At 36.8% G+C, this 19301-nt stretch overlaps 1 protein-coding gene across 2 annotated transcripts in view; it reads left to right on the top strand.

Moving 5' to 3' along the window:
* The window catches only part of SNX29 (sorting nexin 29), a 142280-nt gene extending 123183 nt beyond the window's left edge, over positions 1–19097 (top strand). For both annotated transcript variants that reach the window (XM_010578486.1, XM_010578485.1), the window contains exon 21: positions 16794–19097. In XM_010578486.1, coding sequence (XP_010576788.1) covers positions 16794–16923 — 130 coding nt within the window. In that variant the 3' untranslated portion in view covers positions 16924–19097. The remainder of the gene's footprint in view (positions 1–16793) is intronic.
* The last annotated feature ends 204 nt before the right edge of the window (positions 19098–19301 follow it).

Raw genomic sequence — 19301 nt, 5'->3', positions numbered from 1 at the left:
AACACTATGTAGAAGGTATTTTGTCTTTCCTTTGAAAATGAGCCTTGAAAAAAACCCACATAGTTGATTCTGGTATTTTAAGAGATTCTTATTGGGTATAAAGATTCAACTCCACCTAGGATCTTGGTATGACAAGGTCTGGTGCAATAATATCCTGCATTCAGTTGTTACCCCATGTATAGAGCAAAGTAAATGACTGGCAAGAAGAGATTCCTCTACTTGTAAGTCTGACCAGCTTGGTGGTCATTCAGTGTACCTGTTCTCTGGGTACTGGGACAAAACTTTGTCTTTCTTCCTTTAATCCTCAGATCTATAAGCTGCCATTCTCTCTGTCTCATACCCTGGATATATTTTTGCAAAATGCCTTTTTTCTTCACCTAGCAAATAATTTAACTTCCTTTTACCTAAGGAATGACAAGTTTTCGGAATATCGGCCTTGTTGCAGCCAGGCCAAATGATATTCACCAATTGCAGCTAACATGGCTTAACTCACGTTTAACTTTCATACTTCTAGTTTTAACTCTTTTCCAGCAGTGTTAAAGATATCCTGAATATACAAGCTGAGCTGAGGGTTAATGAGATTATAGCATCACCAATAACGGGCAACTAAAAGCTAAGCTGTTGAAGTGAATTTTATTCATGTTATTTGAAGTTCTTTTTACTTAATATTTGTCTGCCTCCAGTGAAGGAGATACTTTTGTATTTAACTAAAAATTAAGATTTCCAAAATGCTGCCATGCATATTTTAGGCTTCTGAGGAATCTTTCAGCATAATTCAAGATGTCTAGATGTAAAACTCAACCTTTTTATTTTAAGTCCTAGAAACTTGGAAAATGCACAAACAAATGTCTTCTATTTTCTGTAACTTCATCATCTGCATACTTTTAAATCAATTTTTGCACATGTAAACATTCAGTAGATTCTAAGGTAATTTATATGTTGATTCTTTTTTTTTTTTTTCCCCCATGCTGCGGTATATATACAGTACTCATCCTGAAACCTTAGAATCCATATCTGTATTTCCTCTATAAGAAACATTACCCTTGTACAGTTTCTAAAACTCTGTTGTCTCTATTAGTATCAATATACTGTAAATGGATATATAAAATTATGAAATCTGCATATGTGGGGCATACGTGCATCCTCACAATATTAAATCTAGATGGCAATTTGAATACTATTTAAAATACAGACATTTGTGATATCATCCATATCAGGCTACAGTGGTCATTCTCTAAGCCTAAGATATGAACTCTATGGAAAAATACAGGAAACTGGAACACTTGCCTAGGTAAGCTAACCAGCAACTCTTCCAGATGCAATATTATGGTTGATTCCGACCATATTTATATCTCTGATTCATTGTGGCATCCTGTTAGTCTTTTAGTTGTGTGCGCTGCTCAGTCTATGCACATTGCATAGCTCAGCCAGGCTTGCCCAGAGCCTCAAAGTCTGCCTGTCAACTCAATTTACCAGTCTCTCTGTTAAATTAAGTCTCATTGAGAGCTTGAGATAGGTGTATTCTCAGTTCAGCAGGCTCTGCAGTGAGTTAATATGCTATTTGTATTGTGTTTGTCTCCAGATGGAATGTCATAGTGTTATACTTAAATCTTGGATAAAACAAATGCATGTTTTAGTTCTCATATAAAATGATAATCAAAAGCTGCAAAGTATAACCATGAAAATAGTAAAATACAAAACAATGTACGTAAGACTTTTTTCCGTTAACCTCCTAGTCTGCATCTGATTACTAACAGTTGTAAAATAATGACATTAGAAATTTTTACATTTGAAAGAGATTGACATCTCTATAGGATTGATAAAAACTTTACTTGTAAGCATGTAGAATGTATTTCTACTTCAATGGCTAAGAAATCTTACAGGGCATTTCCTTTCTTCCTTTCACACTCTTCCCCTGCTCCAGCTCTCTCCCACGGGAGACAGTCCTCCACAAACTTCTCCAATGTGAGTCCTTCCCATGGGCTGCAGTTCTTCACAAACTGCTCCAGCATCGGTCCCTTCCCCGGGCTGCAGTCCTTCAGGAGCACACTGCTCCAGCGTGGGTCCCCCGTGGGGTCACAAGTCCTGCCAGAAAACCTGCTCCAGCGTGGGCTCCTCTCTCCAGGGGTCCACAGATCCTGCCAGGAGCCTGCTCTAGCGCGGGCTTCCCAGGGGGTCACAGCCTCCTTTGGGCACCCGCCTGCTCCGGCGTGGGGTCCTCCCCGAGCTGCAGGTGGAGATCTGCTCCACTGTGGACCTCCCTGGGCTGCAGGGGGACAGCCTGCCTCACCATGGTCTTCCCCACGGGCTGCAGGGGAATCTCTGCTCCAGCGCCTGGAGCATCTCCTCCCCTCCTTCTGCACTGACCTGGGGGTCTGCAGGGTTGCTTCTCTCACATATTCTCCCTCCTCTCCTGGCTGCCGTTTCTGTGCTGCTGCAACATTTTTTCCTTTCTTAAATCTGTTATCCCAGAGGTGTTATCACCACTGTCGCTGATGGTCTCAGCCTTGGCCAGCGGTGGGTCCATCTTGGAGCCAGCTGGCATTGGCTGTGTTGGACATGGGGGAAGCTTCTAGCAGCTTCTCACAGAGGCCACTTCTGTAGCCCCTCTGCTACCAAAACCTTGCCACGCAAACCCAATACACAGGTATACATGATTTGTAAAGGAAGCTAAGTGTAGTACTCTTGTTTGCAATTGGCTAGTTACTTCTTTTTACAATGTAAAACAGTTCTTGGCATGATTACTTGGGTAGGATTCTTTTTAAAAAATTGCTCTAGTAATATACCTAATTTAATGAAAAAGGTTTTTATTTTCAATGTATTTTCCTAAATTCTCTAGTAAATGAGACTAGGTATGTCTGGACACTTTATTTCCTAATTACCTTTTCTGTCCATAACAATTTGCCCCATTATTCTGCTGGAGCTGACTTTTCCAGAGGAGGAGAGCACAGAAGAGTTAGCAACTCAAACAATCAATAGTTGAGAATGTGCTAAAACTTTGGGATTGTAAGCAAGTGCAGATGGCTAAATGTTTTTGCTGTCCCTACTGTATGATGGTGTCTGTCTTCCAACGTGTGGGAGCTCTCATGCTTTAAACTACCAAAGCTGTATCTTTCTGTGCCTTTTCAATCAAAGTCCTAAATATTAATATGTTTTAAAATGGGCACAGAATTTTCAATATAAAAGGTCCACAAACATACAGAATATTATGTTACATCCTAATACATATTTTTATGTAGCATCCAAGTCATCAAAGAGTACCACACTGGCAAAAAAAATCAAAGTGAATAATTTTTTTTGATATGAAGATAATTTTTTTCTCAGTATAATTTTTTAAACTATTCAGCAGGTGACAATACACAAAATTGTCTCTATAGTGACAGTTACCAGAATGAATACATAATGGTAAATGTGGATGATAAGAGCAATTTATTGCATGGTTGTTCAGGACTGTTCCAGGTACCTCACGGCTTCATGTGTCACATGTACACCCCACACATACCTCTGATATATCTGAATAATGTTCTTTTCACAAAATTTGCCCTTCCTGAGCCAGTTTCCTGCCCACTAAGTTACATTACCTCCTGATTAGTAGAATCTGATACCAGATTTCATGACAATTATAAACCTAAAGCATTGATACCCACTTAATAACCTCTGTCTGCCATGGCAGTAATGTTGTCCAGGAAAACAAGTTAAACAAGACCACCCTTGCCCAAATCTACATGAATTCCCTGTAAATGGAATTGTGGCTTTCAAAGCTTACTTTTTGGCCTACTAAATCCTGCAAAACAGTTTGTAGTATTTATTCTACAGCTGCACTTAAACTAGCTGATCTATAATTGCTTGTTAAGTTTCTCTTTCTGGAGATTATTTTAAGAAATTGCCAGCTTTAGATATTCACAGTCAAATATCAGCATATGTAGCTGAAGATTGCATAACAGCTAGTTCAGGAGATATATTTTGGAAAACTTACAGGTAGGGGAAGGGAACCATCTGCAGGTCTTCTACAGAAAATAAGTGCACGACCAGAAAGTGTTTTAGAAACTATTCATATAAGCATGTTGTTTTGTAAGAAGCCATCTGGTCAGTCAGAGCAATCTATGTGCAAGTACAGACGAATATGAGAGCTCTGGGATCCATAACCCTTAGTTAACCATTCATGATCTTCAAAACAATGCCTTCAAGGAGACCCCTTTTGATGATGTATTATTCCGCTGTGTACAGTGATAGCTCGAGTGCTCCAAAATCTGATCTCTTTGTTTGGAATGGCAGAGTACTGGAAAAGCCCATAACATTTCCAGGAAGAGAAATTTTCAAAGTTACGTTCTCCATACAGCTGAAAGCAGATTTCAGGTAGGTAGTGTAGCATGAGGGCTTTGAGTGGATGGGATTGTGGACTTTCTTTATTGAGAAGTTCTCATATCCCAGATCACTTTTAGTGATTTTTTTAAATTAGAATTTGAAATGTACAACTGAAGAGGGAAGTATTTATTTAAATATATGTTCATAGAATGAATAGAAACTGCTTAATGTAACTGAAAAAACCAAGTCAAATAATCTCTTATTTATAATATACTTATATTGTATTTATAGTATATTTGGAAGTTGCATACCATGCAACCATGGCACTTTAAGAGTTTTTTGAAGCCATACTATTCCAACAAAGGGTGAGGTTATTTCTACTTCTGACTTCTTTGATGTGTTGAAAGGAACTTAAGGATTTCTGACTTACTTTAACCAGTCTGCATGGCAAAATATATCACTTAAAACTACACTAGCCTGGCCTGGGTGACATGACCTGGACAAAACTGAGTCTGGAGTTCCATGAGAAGTTCAAATCTCTACTTAGAAAAATATTACATAGTCATGAAACTGATAGGCACAGTTTATAACAGATAAGTCCAAGTACAAACAACAGTGGCTTAAATTCAGAGTGTACAGAGTATGTTCAAGAGAAAGTCTTTGACTTCCCATATCAGCTTGAATTCTATTAAAGGGAAAGCTTGATTAAGATACTTGCCAACAATGCAGACCGTCTAAAAAAACCACTTTCATTCCAAGACTTTCTAAAACATGGATGAATGGAAGAAATCACAGACCACTAAGTGTGTATTTGATATACAAAGGCAGCACTCTCCAGTGAGAGCAGGATTTAGTGGATTTATTGTTTAGGAACCAGGGTCTGAGTAACATGACCTAACAGGTTAGCTGTATCTCCTTTTAGTCAGGGCAATAGACCTGTGTTCTCTCTTCAGTTCCCAAACACCCATTGTCTTATCAGCAAATTGTCTTTCTGATACTCTGTGAAGTTGAAAATGGTATTTTTTTCAAGATATCTGATGCAGAAAAACAAAGAACGATTCCTGTAAGTCACTGCATGCTTTCATTTCCTACTGATGAGAGTCACAGTGGGGCACAGCGAGCATCAGTCCAGCACTGTTTGTGTTCCGTAGCGTGTAGATGAGGCCTTTGTGCAGAAGTAATCACTCTAGATTAAGGAGAGGGCCCTTTTCATAATGGATGGTTCTCTGTGACATTTGCAAACATTTTTGGCACAGGATGGCATTTGCAAACAGTTTTGGCATAGTGTATTTATGTAATGCATTGTCAGAAATATCGCAAGCCAAGCTCTCAAACATGAGTTTATGATTTTTGCTACAGATCTCCTGAAATGTCACTGTCTCAGTTCAGTTGCCCTTGAGGAATCTGTTAGGGAGGAATAAAAAAAGGGGGGGAGTAAGTATTGAAAATACACTGTTCTTTAAATCAGAACGTGTGTGTTTAAATATACGCCCTTATGTAAATTTTACATAATTACTAGAATGGCAGTTTTTTTAAAAAATTAATTTTCTAATGAAACCACATGACTTTAAAATTTTTCTCTTCATGTAATTGTTAGATTTGGAGTATTGCAAGAAAAACTATTCTGTAATGCTTATTTCACTGGGAAGAAAACCAAAGATTAAGTTTAATTACTTTTCCACAGTGGAAAAGATTTTGAGGAGTCAAAGAGGCTTTGCTGAGAGGTGGATATATAAGCTTTATTCCTTTCTCTTAGCATATGAAACGGTAAGGAATTCTCATGAAAATGTGGTTTAGAAAAATCTGTTTATACATCTTATATTGCAGTCTTCCAGTGCTTATTCATACTCCTTTCTGTGCAACACTGACAGTAATGGATAAATGGATGCATCCATTCGAATACATGAAGCAAATAATCTTCATGAGGGAGGTATCTTTGTACTTGTGCATGTGCTTGGCTTTAATCCAGACCATAACAAGTTTGTTTATGCCTAACTGCACAGTTTTTCAAAAGGAGGTGGGTTATTTCTTTTCCTCATTTGAACTTGTATTGAAAAATATTTCAGCAGCCATCAGTTTCTCATGTGAAAACAGCATGAATTAGCTACAGGCCATCACTGAAATTCAAAACATCCTACAGAAGCTTTGTTCCTTAGTTTTGTTAATCTGCCAGCTATAAACATAGTCCATTCAATTCTGTTGTATTTCAGATGCTATTTTTGTGGTGTATTTTTAATACGTTTGGCACTTCTGTGGTAATAGCAGAATCCATGAACAGTTAGCTGAAGGATTCTAGAATAACTTGGTGTAATTATAGGCACTCATCTATTAATAACAAAATTTAATGGTATGCATGCATACTTCCCTGCCATATCACTTCACGTCATTAACAAATGAGTAAAGAAAGTGATTATTGCTAGGTTTTTGGGAATATTCTTTAGACTGCTTCAGGGGTCTCCAAATACATTCTCTGTAGGTACAAATTAGGCCAAATGTCAGTTCAGAAATGCAAAATTACCCGAACTGTTGAGGTCTGTGCAGAAATAATAGAAGTAGCTTCATCACACAGTTCTGGTTCATCTGCAGCAAGAAGAGGTTGCACAGATACCCTCTCCATGCTTGTTCCACTTACTGTTTCAGTATGGCCCTGACCCAGGGACAACATGACTGGAGTGCTTTGCATATTTACAACATCGGTCTAAGTATAACATCAGGCTATTCTTGTCTATGATGATGTAGTCAGAATAGCTGCAGATTTCCTAATGCAGATCTGCTTTATAGTGAAATGGGCTTCTTCAGTTTACTCTTGCTAAAATAACCCAATTTTAGACAGAAATTACAGGAAGTATTTGTACTGGGATGGCTGATGTACCCATCTCTGAGAGCAGACCAGAGTAATTCTTCTTCAAATCTTCACATATTAATTACAAAGTCCCCCAGAGTTTGATTACACCAACTTAATATTAACAGTTTATTAAATCACATGATATAATAAGGAGAACCACTAATACGTGGGTCTGCAGGGATTGCTGTTCACTGTAGAAAGTGTTAGAAATCTGTGCCTTATAAACAGCTTGCATAAAATTGCTTAATTTTGCAACTGCAAAATGAGCCAAAGAGCCTGTTTCTTACTATTCCGTATCTGTTTTAACTCTGGAATCTTGTTTCTGAAATTTTATTCTAACCTTTAAGTAAGAGATTTAATTTATTAGTCTTAATACAGTTTCTGGGTAAATCATAAATATACTGAACAGCTCTGAATGTCAGGCTCCTTTAAAAATCTTTCAGTAGAAGACTCCTACATATTAAAAGAGATAAATCCCAAAGCACTAGCTATTGAGAATAGCTAGGTATGACCAAAGGGAAATAAAATGGGGCTGGTTTGCATTGTCAGGCAGACTGAATATTTTATCATATTTTTACTGTTAGCGCTACAGCTGAGTCAAATGCATCTAAGATGCCCAACAAAATCCAGTGCCCAGCTTTTTATATGTACAGGACAGCTGTATGTATAAGATTAAAAATGCTTCATGTCTGATTGTAGAGCTGTTGTTACTGCAGTCAAGTTGACGTATATCACCTGTGTAGGGCATGAATAGCCTTCACATTGCATCAGCGTAGTCCTTTGCTTCTCAGGCCTGTATAGTAATATCACAAGGAGGAGCTGTAGGCACATGCTGTATATGGTGTCTTCTAAGACTTCTCTCCTGCTGCTTGCAAAGCAGAACAACCCTAACAAAGATGATTCTGCATCATCTTATTGCCTTCTGGTACTGTATACGTTCACGTGCAGTATTGACCTGTACATACAGATGCTTCATTCATTTCTAAACCAGGGAGTGATACCTCAGCAGTTTTTTCAGCTACCATTTAGCTCAAAATTTATTCAGAGCCATAAAATGTCCTATATCAAGGTTGGCTAGTCTTCCTAACACCAAAATCTTCACGTGGCCGAAAGCCACAAATCTCAAAGAGATAAGGAGAGGAGGAACTTCCCGGGGAGTTCATAGATGAAAGGTGAAAGTCCCGTTTTTGTGATCCCGGAACTTCCTTATAGGGCAAAATTCAGCTGGGCTACAGAAGCAGATACTTTTGAGTAGCAGCGGCCATTTACAGGCTTCTCTACATAGCTGAGAACATTCAGCAGCTCCCAAGCTGCTGCTGCCCACTTGCCAGGCATGCAACTCCAGTGCTGGAGTTGCAGTTAAATGGCTGCCAGCAATATGAGAGTCACAGCTGATCACCATTGTCCTAAATTGTTTTTTCTTTAATATTCTGGCAAGGAGCAAGCTTATTGCAAATTTTATTTATTTTTATTTTGAACTCATTGGCAAAGTTGCAGCTGCATTAGAGAGGGACCAAGATGATATAGTTTTTAAAGATTCTGAATCTGATGATACCTGGAGAACCGACCCAAATTTCAGGAGCTCATTGCCCGCAATTTACTGCGTGTTTAACTCCCACTGGAGTCGGTAGCAACGTTTGCTTCCTGTTACCCTAATTTGGAGTCGTAATTTAAAAAAGGATGAGCCTATATTTATCATTGCCATTTTCCTTCTCACAGAGAAAATAATTCAAATCTGACTAAACAGAAAATGTGATTTTGGTTGCCGATTACTGTGGCACCAGTAATCTTCTTTTTGCTGGCCAGCCTGCTGCATGTTTAGTTTCTGTCTAATCCATCAAGAATGCTGCATCCCAAGCTGGCTCCCTTAGTCATTTACCAGGCAATGTCGTGACTTCTTTGATTAGCTTCCCTTTCTGTGTTGGACTAAATGTAAACATTAGTCCTTGTCTTCATTACGAAGAACATAGTCAGCATTTCTCTTGTTATTCTGTTGACAGTACTCAATTCTGTACTTTATTTACATATTTTCCCATCTTGATTACTTTTGTTTATTTAGAGAGTACAGGTTTAATTCCACTATGCCAAGTCTCAGCTCACTCTCTGTGATTATGCTTCCAGGTGCAAGTGCACTGTTTTCTATGTGCTACCCAACTCAGTGTGAATTTTTGTTTAGCTTAGGGAAACTAAAAATAATAGGCTAAAATTAAGAACAATCTAAAAGCTCCCAAAGTTTGAGATTAAGACCTATATTTTTGAGGTTTTAGGTCATGGATCACAATTAGTATCAAGCTTATGGCTGGAGTGCAGTAAGGTGCCCTTAGTATTTAAAAAATAAAAACAAAACCCAGAAAGAGTGATTGCCACAAAGCACTGTTCCTCACTTTTATCATTGCTAACATGTTTTCCAGAAAAGAGCTGTGATTCTGTGGGATTCTAGGAGCAGTTTTTAAGTTTGTCCATTTTTCACATTCATAGCTATTATTGTTAACATGACATCCATTCAAATCTGGATCTGACCCTGAGAACGGTCATGTAAGCTCTCTTCTGCCTTGTTGCATATGTTAATATCGTGCTGTAATCTTCATGAGAAATGAAGATACTTGAGAGAAGCAGCTGATACCTCTTAGCTTGATGGAGCAATTAAAACTCAAGCACTTGCTTGGAAGATCAAAACAACATGTTTTGATCACAACTTTTCTTTATCATTCCATTTGCTTTTGTGGTAATTTTAAAAGAAGGGGTTTGTTTTTAAAAATAAAATAATAATGGTAATTGTTTGTGCAGGTTGTTTTTTATGATGGGCAGTTTACTTGCAAAACTCAAAGCAAAGACAGCCAAGTTGCATTATTCCTATGGAGACTATTTAAACTGTGTTGAAAAGTGTAAATGCTAGTGCTTCTGGGCAAATATTCTTGCCTGGCTGAATTTGGAGCAAAGAGTCAAGGAGCATGGAGGGGGAAAAGCCTCTCAACAGGGAAGCAGCAGCCGACTAGCTACACCAGGGCCATTACCCCCAGCTCAGAACTAAAGCACCAACAGCTGTTTGCTCCCTGTAGGTGGCAGATTTCCAGAATAGGAGACTGGTAACTGTGCTGCATTACCATGAAGCCGAATTATGTGGTGTTGAAGGTTAAAAGTCAGATATGGTGAATATGCACCATGGTTTTAATTGAAATTAGTCTAAGTACATTAGTGAGCTCAGTATCAGGTAAATTATAGGGATGAACGGGTAGGAAGAAATGTTTTAAGCTTTCAGATTTTTCTTCTCTGTGATATTGGCAAAATTAGGCAAATTAGAGGAGATGGTAAATGTGGGGTTTTTTTCATTGCTTGGCATGAAAGGTGGTCAACTTTTTGCATTTTTTTGTTCTGTGTAAACTAGAGGCAGGTAGCTCACAAGTGTTAATATATAACTCCTTTCACTGGCTTCTCATACGCTGGTGTCTGAGAACACACTTTCTGTAAACTCTTTCTGTTGTTACTTCCAATGCCAATCGTATTGATTATGGGCTGTTTAAAAGCTAATTTGGTAATTAAAGTTGTCTCCATTCCATGTCATTTTTGTGTGCAAACAGCGTGTGAATATGGAGGAGGAAGTGCCTGGCTAGGCACTGTAATGCACTGCTGTCTCTGCACATTGAAATAGAACTCTTGTCTGACAAGTAGCAATTCCTTTTATTTTCACATATATGATGCATTGTGAATCTTGATGCACGTCTTCTGTTTTTAGTTACCTCAATATTTTCAATAAAAATGTATCCTAGATCTGTCTCTGCTTTCCTTAAAGATGATAATTACAGTACTAGCAGGAAAAAATAAATCCAGGTATTCACTGAACACTGTTCTTCTGAAAGCAAATCCTCCATTTTGTTATTATATAAACAACCTTGGAACATGTTCAGCTTCTGAACCATTTGTTCATTAAATTACCTATCACTGAGAAGTTGTAAATTATACTGCTTACACAAATTGAGCTAACCCCCAACAGAGTAGAATGTTGGCGATTTCTAGATGGAAATGGATGGAATAGCCAAACTTACTGCCTTTCAACTAATCATTGAAATACATGAAACAATTATATCCATTATAAAATAGTGTATTATGGTGAAATTTTTCTTATACATGTGTTCAGTGGTTTCTGGCTTTCTTGTTAGTTGTGAAGGGATCATTTACATGAGTACCATATTTATGCATTATTTTATTCTAGCTGGGGAACCACAAAAAATGGAAAGTAACCATTCCCTAGTGCAGATGTCATTATGCATTAGAAAGCCAAGGAACGAGACTCTAGGTAAAAGTATTGCTCAGACGTAAACTAATGAAAGGTCATTTTTACAGGGTTCTGAGCATTTCCTCAATGAAAATGTATTTCATCCAAAATTAATGACAGGTTTTATTCATTTTATAGATATAACTAATGGATGCTAAACATTTACTGTACAGTAACCATCTTGTTATGCCAACTTCAAAGTAAAGTTAGCGGAAGAATTAAAAGATCTGATCATCAGAATTACGTATGGTGTCATGGTTTACAGAAAAATTCAAATATCAATGCAGATGATGTTTGTGAAGACAATCTTCATGCTGGTAGTGAACTGATTTGTAGCATGAGAATGTTCGAGTTAGGATCATTCAAGTTATAACAAATGGAAGCGTGATTATGTGTTTGTAATTATTTCACAGCAAGAAGAGATTGAATACATCATTATGAATACTGTGTTCTGTAGAAGTATGTATGTGGGAGTAGAAGGAGCTGTATATTGATCAAACAGTTGGATAGAATATTAGAATTAATGCTTTTCATGTCTTGATCAATTCAGATCTAATTTTGATAGGACATGATTATTCAGTTTTTAACCTGACAACTTTGCTCTAATAGTATCTGCAGGATTTCAATGTTGAAGTGTACTGTAGAGGATTATCTTACCCATATCTTTCTGTCTCTTCTGTTAATAGCTGACTATTTAAACATCCCAACTCAGTCATTTATATTAATGGATGGAGATCGCTGTTTCTTATTAATAATTATATTTAATTTCTAAAAAATTGGGAGTGATGGCAGGAATGTGGCTGCAATTATTCTTACACTTCAGCAACTAGAAACAAGGATTTTACCCAGATCACTGCAAAGCAGGAGTTACTAGAGTATATAAAATGATTTGAAGAAGTCAGAGTCTTAATTAATAATGCCACTAAACAGGTGTTTTAGCTGATTTTGATTAGCAGAAGGTGCTGAGGTATGTTGTTTTGGCAAGTCAGAATTAGTTCTCATTTGTCTAATAAGGATCTCTTAATATAGTATAGGCATTGTTTAATACTATTTTTTTGAGGAGGCTGCCTGCCTGAATCCAGTTTACCACATTAAATACTGGGGTTATAACCAGGAATTAGATTATTGTAATGACAAACAAAAATATTAATAACACAAGAAACTGGCAAAAAAGTCACGAAATTTATCTGCCACCCAATGCCTTTCTTCATGAGGCATGTTTAATACAACTCAAGCAAAATTACAATCATGTCTCCAGAGATGCATTTACATGTGAGAGATAGGTAGGTAGGTAGATATGAAATACCTTATCCTGAGCTTTGCTATACTCTCAAGATGTGCTTATTACTTCTGTTCTCCAGTCTCTGGCTGGTATGAAAGTATTTCCAATTGCAGACTTGTTATACTATTTTTATAAGAAACTTCTCTCTCTAATTTTATCCTGAAGAGTAGACAATGAGATGGGAATTAAATTTCTTCATGTAAATATTCACAGCATCAGCTAAGAGAATACTGCAGTTCCATATGCTAAGTATGTAAAGAAAAACACACAAAATGTGGTTCACATTTTGATACACAGAGAGCAATAAATGAAAGTTATGAATAAACTAGAAGCTGATTAAAAAGACCAGTTATTTTAAGCTATTTTCTATAGATGCACCTCAGGCAGAACTTGACACCAAGACAAAATTGATGAAACTGAATTGGTATCCAAACAAACACTGGGCAGATCAATCGGGAATGCTTAAAAGCTAAACAATGACCTGGTGGGAAGAGGGAATTGATTGCCTCAGCAGGTTGCTTTTTTCTTCAGAATGGGACAAGGTGAGAATGTAAAAAAGCACTTGGACATTCCACTGCTGAACACGGTAATACCTGGCAAGCATCCGGCTGCCTGCCAGACTCAGCCTAGAAAATTAAACCCTGTTAAGACTTCAGTGGCTAAAAAGGTAACGGAATTGAAAGAAGAATGTTGTATTAAAACTGAACAGGGGTAACTCAGACAGATGTAGACTTCAAGAGTAAGTGCTTACCACAGGGACTGGGGGTAGCTGTTCTGGAAGAGTTATTCTTGACTAGCTACTCCCTGGTTTAGATTTACATATTTTAAATCTGTATTTTAATCAGAGTAAAACTATCAACTGTAGGTGAACCCTAACTCAACCCCCAAAAACTAGCCTAGAGACTGTTTTTGCTGAATGAGTCAAATGAGAGGATGTGCAAACATTGCACGTAGGTATGCTTATTCCTTCCTCCTCAATCCCAAACATAGATTGGCAAAAATAGATTCAGAACAAGTTTCTCCATTTCATCTTCATGTGCATTTGCCAGAAATACTGACAGGATCATTTTAAGGTCTTCATACCTCTGCCCAAGAGTTCATGGAATATCTGACCTGTTGAACTGTCATTAGGTTTAAAAAGGTGTCTTCTTTAGTGCCAGGGTCACTGTAAGTATCATTTGACCTCAAGGCCAGAACTAAATTATTAAATCTAGTAACAAGAGACAGAAGAGGTAGGAGATTAATCTTTTCCTCCTACTTGATTACTGTGCATTTGGGGGGGGGGGTGTGGGGGGGGGGGGGTATTTTTCCCAAATGTAGTGGTTAAACTTTCTGGGTGTTATTGGAAAGTCACCATTTTAACTGTAGAGTAAAAAGCAAGAGCTGAAAGACACAAGTGAGATCGCAAGTTTTCTCATCAGGTTTTGGAGGAGGGAGGATGGAAAGGGGCTTAAGATAGATACTTTTACATGTATGACTTTTTTTAATACTCTAAACTTTTTTCCCTATACAACAACTGTTTCCATGGAAGTTGATCAATTCAGTTTCAGCTCCAGTTTCCTTTTTCATGCTGGATGCATGAAGATCTAATTCCTCAGATGTAAACTGATTTCTGTAAACCTACATAACATAATGATTTGTCTTAGAATTTGGATTGTCATTATAAAAATTAGCTAAGACATTTAAGACAAATTATCTCTAATTTGGTTATTAGATATATCTCGTTCTGGAGTAGCATCATTTAAATTAGCAGAATTACTTGCAATATTTGTCCTTCATTCACAGACATTGGTGTTCATGTAATTATCCTAAGATGATCTTATTACCTTAGCCATGCCTATCAGGGCAGACTGATATTAATTGCTATCTCTTCGTTTTAGGGGAATTCATTTTGCAGCTTTTGCACTTTTTTCCTTGAATGCCATTTTTCCTCCAGAAGAGAAAGAGTGACTTCCCATTGGGCTGACAGTAATGTCATTTTGTGGACATGCCAGCAGGAGGAGCTTGTGTATTAAAATGTACTTTCAATAAAGCAATCACCAAATTAGAGTAATTGCACATAACACTGTGCTTTCTTCTGCAGTGTAAACTACTGTGTATCTGTAAAGCAGCCGTCTGTCTCCCTGATAAAGCTAAAGTACTATCAACAGTGGCCACCATGCTGGTAAATTAACCTATTTTAGATTGAGAAAAGCCCAATGAGGTGAAAATTTAATTTTATTCCATTGTATATTTGATACTTAGATGATTTATGTTTACATGTTCTGAAAGATACATATTTTAACACAGACTCGCAACCCTCTGAAGCCACTATCCCATGCGCTATTTTACAAGCATTAGAGTATCAACACTGCATCACTGCCATTTTATAAATAGTATAAAAATAATGAGTAATAATATTCCTGTTACTAACTGAAATCCATGCTAATGAGCACAGCTGAAATTGGATTCACATGATCAGAATTCTCTATAGCAACTTAGATAGCATTGCTGAGTTTCAAAATAAGAAAACACAGGAGCAGGGTTGGAAGTCCAATTATCCTTGGCTACCAAGAATTAATAACATATTCAAAATTAATTTTTAGAGTTTTTATTTTAGTGGCAAGAAAAATAAGGAATTAAATATCTAACTTGTTAATCTTATTATTAAAGAAGAGGATGATGTATACCACAGGTATTTTATGCAATTTTTTTCATGTGAAGGACTCTAGTTACCTAGGAAAACTAAATACTACAATAGGAGTGCAGTGAATCTTAATTTAGAATAATCCTTTATTATTTTAACTAAGGTTATTTTAGACTTTTCTGCTCAGAAATCTAGACAAGTAAAATACACTGCCATTAAAAAATGATAATTTTATTTTCTGTTAATGTTCAGCATCTGAATTGGGCACATTTTTTCTATACTGTTTTTTTATTATTGTTTTAGTGAGTAACAGCCAATGTGTGCATTGTAGTTAAAAAGCTAATGGCTACCAGTGATACAGCTGCCTTATCTTGCAGAAGTGCTCTGCTTCCTACAAGTGAATTTTCCACTCAGTCCCAGGACTTGTTAAAGGCTTTTGCTTTGCTAAGATCTCTCCCATGTGGGTGCTCAAAATGCTCGAGTGGAGCCTTGAGTGTGCCTATGGCTTTTGAAGGGCTGTCTGACCTGTGAGGAAGGTCACTCTGCAGGAAAAAGGGAACTACACAGAGTAAATTCAGTGATTGTTTTAAAATATAGCTGTCATTGTTTAATCTGGCAAGAACTGCAGATGAGCAATTCCTCCCTTATGGACTTGTTAATGGACTCTGAAGATAGGTGTTGTAAGGTTGGGTTTTTTAACTTATAAAAATAAGCTTGGCTTTGTACACTGTGTAATTTTATTGCCTAGCTGAGTTGCAAAATGCAAAATTTAGTTTTATTTCTTGATCTGTATGTAAGCAGTATAATTAAAAACCACGTGGAGTCCTCTAAAAGAATGGCAAAAGTACAACGCTATCCCTTTATACTGTAGTTTTCCGAGGAGTCTATAGCCTCTGAGTATCACCTAGGTAAGCTGGAATTTTCTGTTACTGCTTGTTTTTGAACTTGATGTACATCTTCTTGGAGTCTTTTCCAAAAGGCTCATTTATGTAAGACTAGTCTGTTGTGGGTCAGAAGAGACTGAAGAATTCCCAACAGGGATGTATTACTAATATGTACTTCATCACGTAATGATACATCCATCCATAATTAGAGGATTGTTAAGTAGAGCATCATGCAAGCTCTTGTCTATTTTGCTTGTACTTTTATCACTTCAAAATGCTTTTCCCACCATTTCTGAACTGCAATTCATAGAGATATGCTTTTATCCTGTAATTTGCAATCTTCCATAAAGTATTGAAAATTCTACTAGTTCTCATTTTTGAAAGAGCCCATTTTGTAATTCACACTTGAGATACCAGTAGAAAGAATGCAGTTCTATGTAGTTGAAGATGTGTGCTGTACTTTGCAGTCATGTGCCAGGCTCTCATAACATCTGCTTTTTTCATGTTTGGAATAACTACAGAATAATTTACATATAACATAAACTAGCTACTTCTGTCTTTATTTCTTGTCTTCCTAGTGATATTCCACCTTCTGGAGAAACAGTAAGCAAAAGCAATCGCTCGAGAGTGACTACACGCTTCCCCAAACTATCTCGCAGCCATCAAAGAGAGCCACGAAGCCTGGAGCCTCAGAGTGGTGATCTTTGACACTTTTTCATAACTGTGAATACTAGCACCACGTACTTTAAGTTGTTCTGTGATTCCTTCCTATCCTATATTTATAATTTAAGCTCCTGAAGAGACTACAGCTGCATCAACTTAAATTGTGAAAGGAGACATTCATTACTAAGGGTCATATCCTGATTAACTGTGGAAGGCAGTAATGACTTTCTCAAAAGAATATGAGGGCTCTTCACAAGGGCTCAGCAAACTGATAGGCATTTTCTTTGTTTTGTAAAGCTGCATTGCACATACCCTCCTTTGTTCTTCCGAGGTTCTTCTGTTACTATGAATTCCTTGTTTGTATTGTGTTGTCTCCCTTTCTAAAGGTACATTTTTCTGTTCTAGAGAGACTTGGTTATCATGTCAAGACAATTTTTTTTTCCTTAGAAGAACAGTTACGATTATCACTACTTAATATGTCTTGTGCTTAAAACAACCTCACTAATTTATTACCTTTTGTAAATAGAAAGACTGGGGTTTTTTTTTATTGTAAACCTCTGACACACAAAAAGGTTTTTAAAAAACTTGATTAAGTACATGACAAGGGAAAAACATTACAAGTGGAAAAATAGCTTTTGTACATTTCTAGTTAGATATTCTCAATAGCTTTCATTTGTGGGAAGTAATTCTTTAAAATCAGAGAATGTAATAATTTTTTAGTGACATTTCAGTCTTGCCGTAAGGCTGGGTGCACTATTATTGATTTCTACAAACCACCACAAAGATACACAAAATTAGCATGGTACAAAATAGTGTTTTCAAGTCTTGGGTTATATTTTGTTATTAATTTGTTGCTGATGTTACAGAACAGTCCATCATTAACAGCGCAGTGTGGAATTCTTACTCTGATTTTGTAAAACCCTTCACATGGTGATACTTAAAAATTGCCTGTAATGAAAGTGCCTGTTACCCATCACCTCTTATCAAAAAGTAGTTTGTAATGGTACTACTGTAAGAGTAACTAAAAAAATGGACAAGAATTATTACAAGTGATGGAAGTCCTGACATGGATTAACTGGAATCCAGTTCAGTATCCATTAACTGCACTGCCGTAGGCAGTTAATATGTTAGCTATCTTCTTCTCTTCATTAAGTTTAAGCAGTGTACATTCAAATTTTCTATCAGTTGTATTCTGGTTTTCCTTTGTGTAAGAACATCTTTCTTCTCAGAAGTTTTTTGGATAATGTTCCTTAAATTGATGTATCTTGTCATTTTATTATCCATTCGTTATATTAAATTCTCACGTCAGTAGATATTGAAAGCTAATATTACTCTGCAGAAGAAACAAGCTGATGATTAATTACAGATTTTTTACCTCAGTGCTTTACTAAAGTTCTACCAAACTGGAACTTCTGTTCTTCAAACCTGTATTGTTTAGTCAGGTAAGTGGTGCAGTCATTTTCAGTGGCACTTCTTGAGTGAGTAGGGGTTCATTACACACAGTGAGTGGCATCAGAGGGCTGGTGCCTGACTACAAGCCCCAAATGCTGGATTCCTGCCATCGAAATACGTAGTTTATAGATTGCACTGAATAGCAAAATGTGGCAAAGAGGAGTGGAATTCACTCTTCAGGTCAGAAATTTCAGTAGATGAAATACGACAAAGTAAAATCATGTCGCGGAAATGAAACAATATTTTTCAGTCAGTAAGAGATCTCAGTTACAAAATAAATAGATAGATAAATAGAAAATCCAAAAGGCCAGCCTGGGAGCTAGCTAATTTGTTTTTATTAGAAGTTGAATTACTGTTCATGTTCTGTGTAAACTACAGTGGGACATTTATTTAAGAAGAAAGGAAAGCGAGTAGCTTGTCAGCTAACGCTTCTCCAAACCCTTCAGTCTGATACACTGCTGATAGTTTAGATCATTGGAAAGGAAAGTAGCTATTATGATGGTCCTCCTTTGAAACAATTCTAAATTAATTTTTCAGAAAGTGGAGACTTGGTTAGTAGAAATGTGACACACTTCTATTAACATTGAATTGTGAGTAAATCTCAAAGAAAACACTGTGTGGAAACCTTTGTGATGTATCTGTCACATGAAGCTGTATTTATTTTCAGGAAATAATTCACAGAGTACTTATTTAGAAAGTTGCAAATGGTAAGAAATCTCATTTAGTGCAGGCTTATATTTAATTTTTTTCAGTTGTTTAGAAGGAATTCTTTTGTATCTACATTTGGCTCTTAAAATTATTTCATTCCTGATTATTTTGCTTGTAATTTTTAATGTATTTATGTAGATCACATAAAAATACTGAACTTGTTTACTATGTACAAATTGTTCTATATTAACTTTAGCTGAATTGTGTATCAGCTCCTAAGATTACAGTCTGCAAACAACGTTTGCTTTGTGATACAAGATACC

Source organism: Haliaeetus leucocephalus, unplaced genomic scaffold, assembly GCF_000737465.1.
Source record: "Haliaeetus leucocephalus isolate CR32 unplaced genomic scaffold, Haliaeetus_leucocephalus-4.0 Scaffold636, whole genome shotgun sequence".
NCBI classification, from domain to species: Eukaryota; Metazoa; Chordata; class Aves; order Accipitriformes; family Accipitridae; genus Haliaeetus; species Haliaeetus leucocephalus.
The sequence above is the reverse complement of the archived record's forward strand: the minus strand, read 5'-3'. Positions and strand labels throughout refer to the sequence as shown.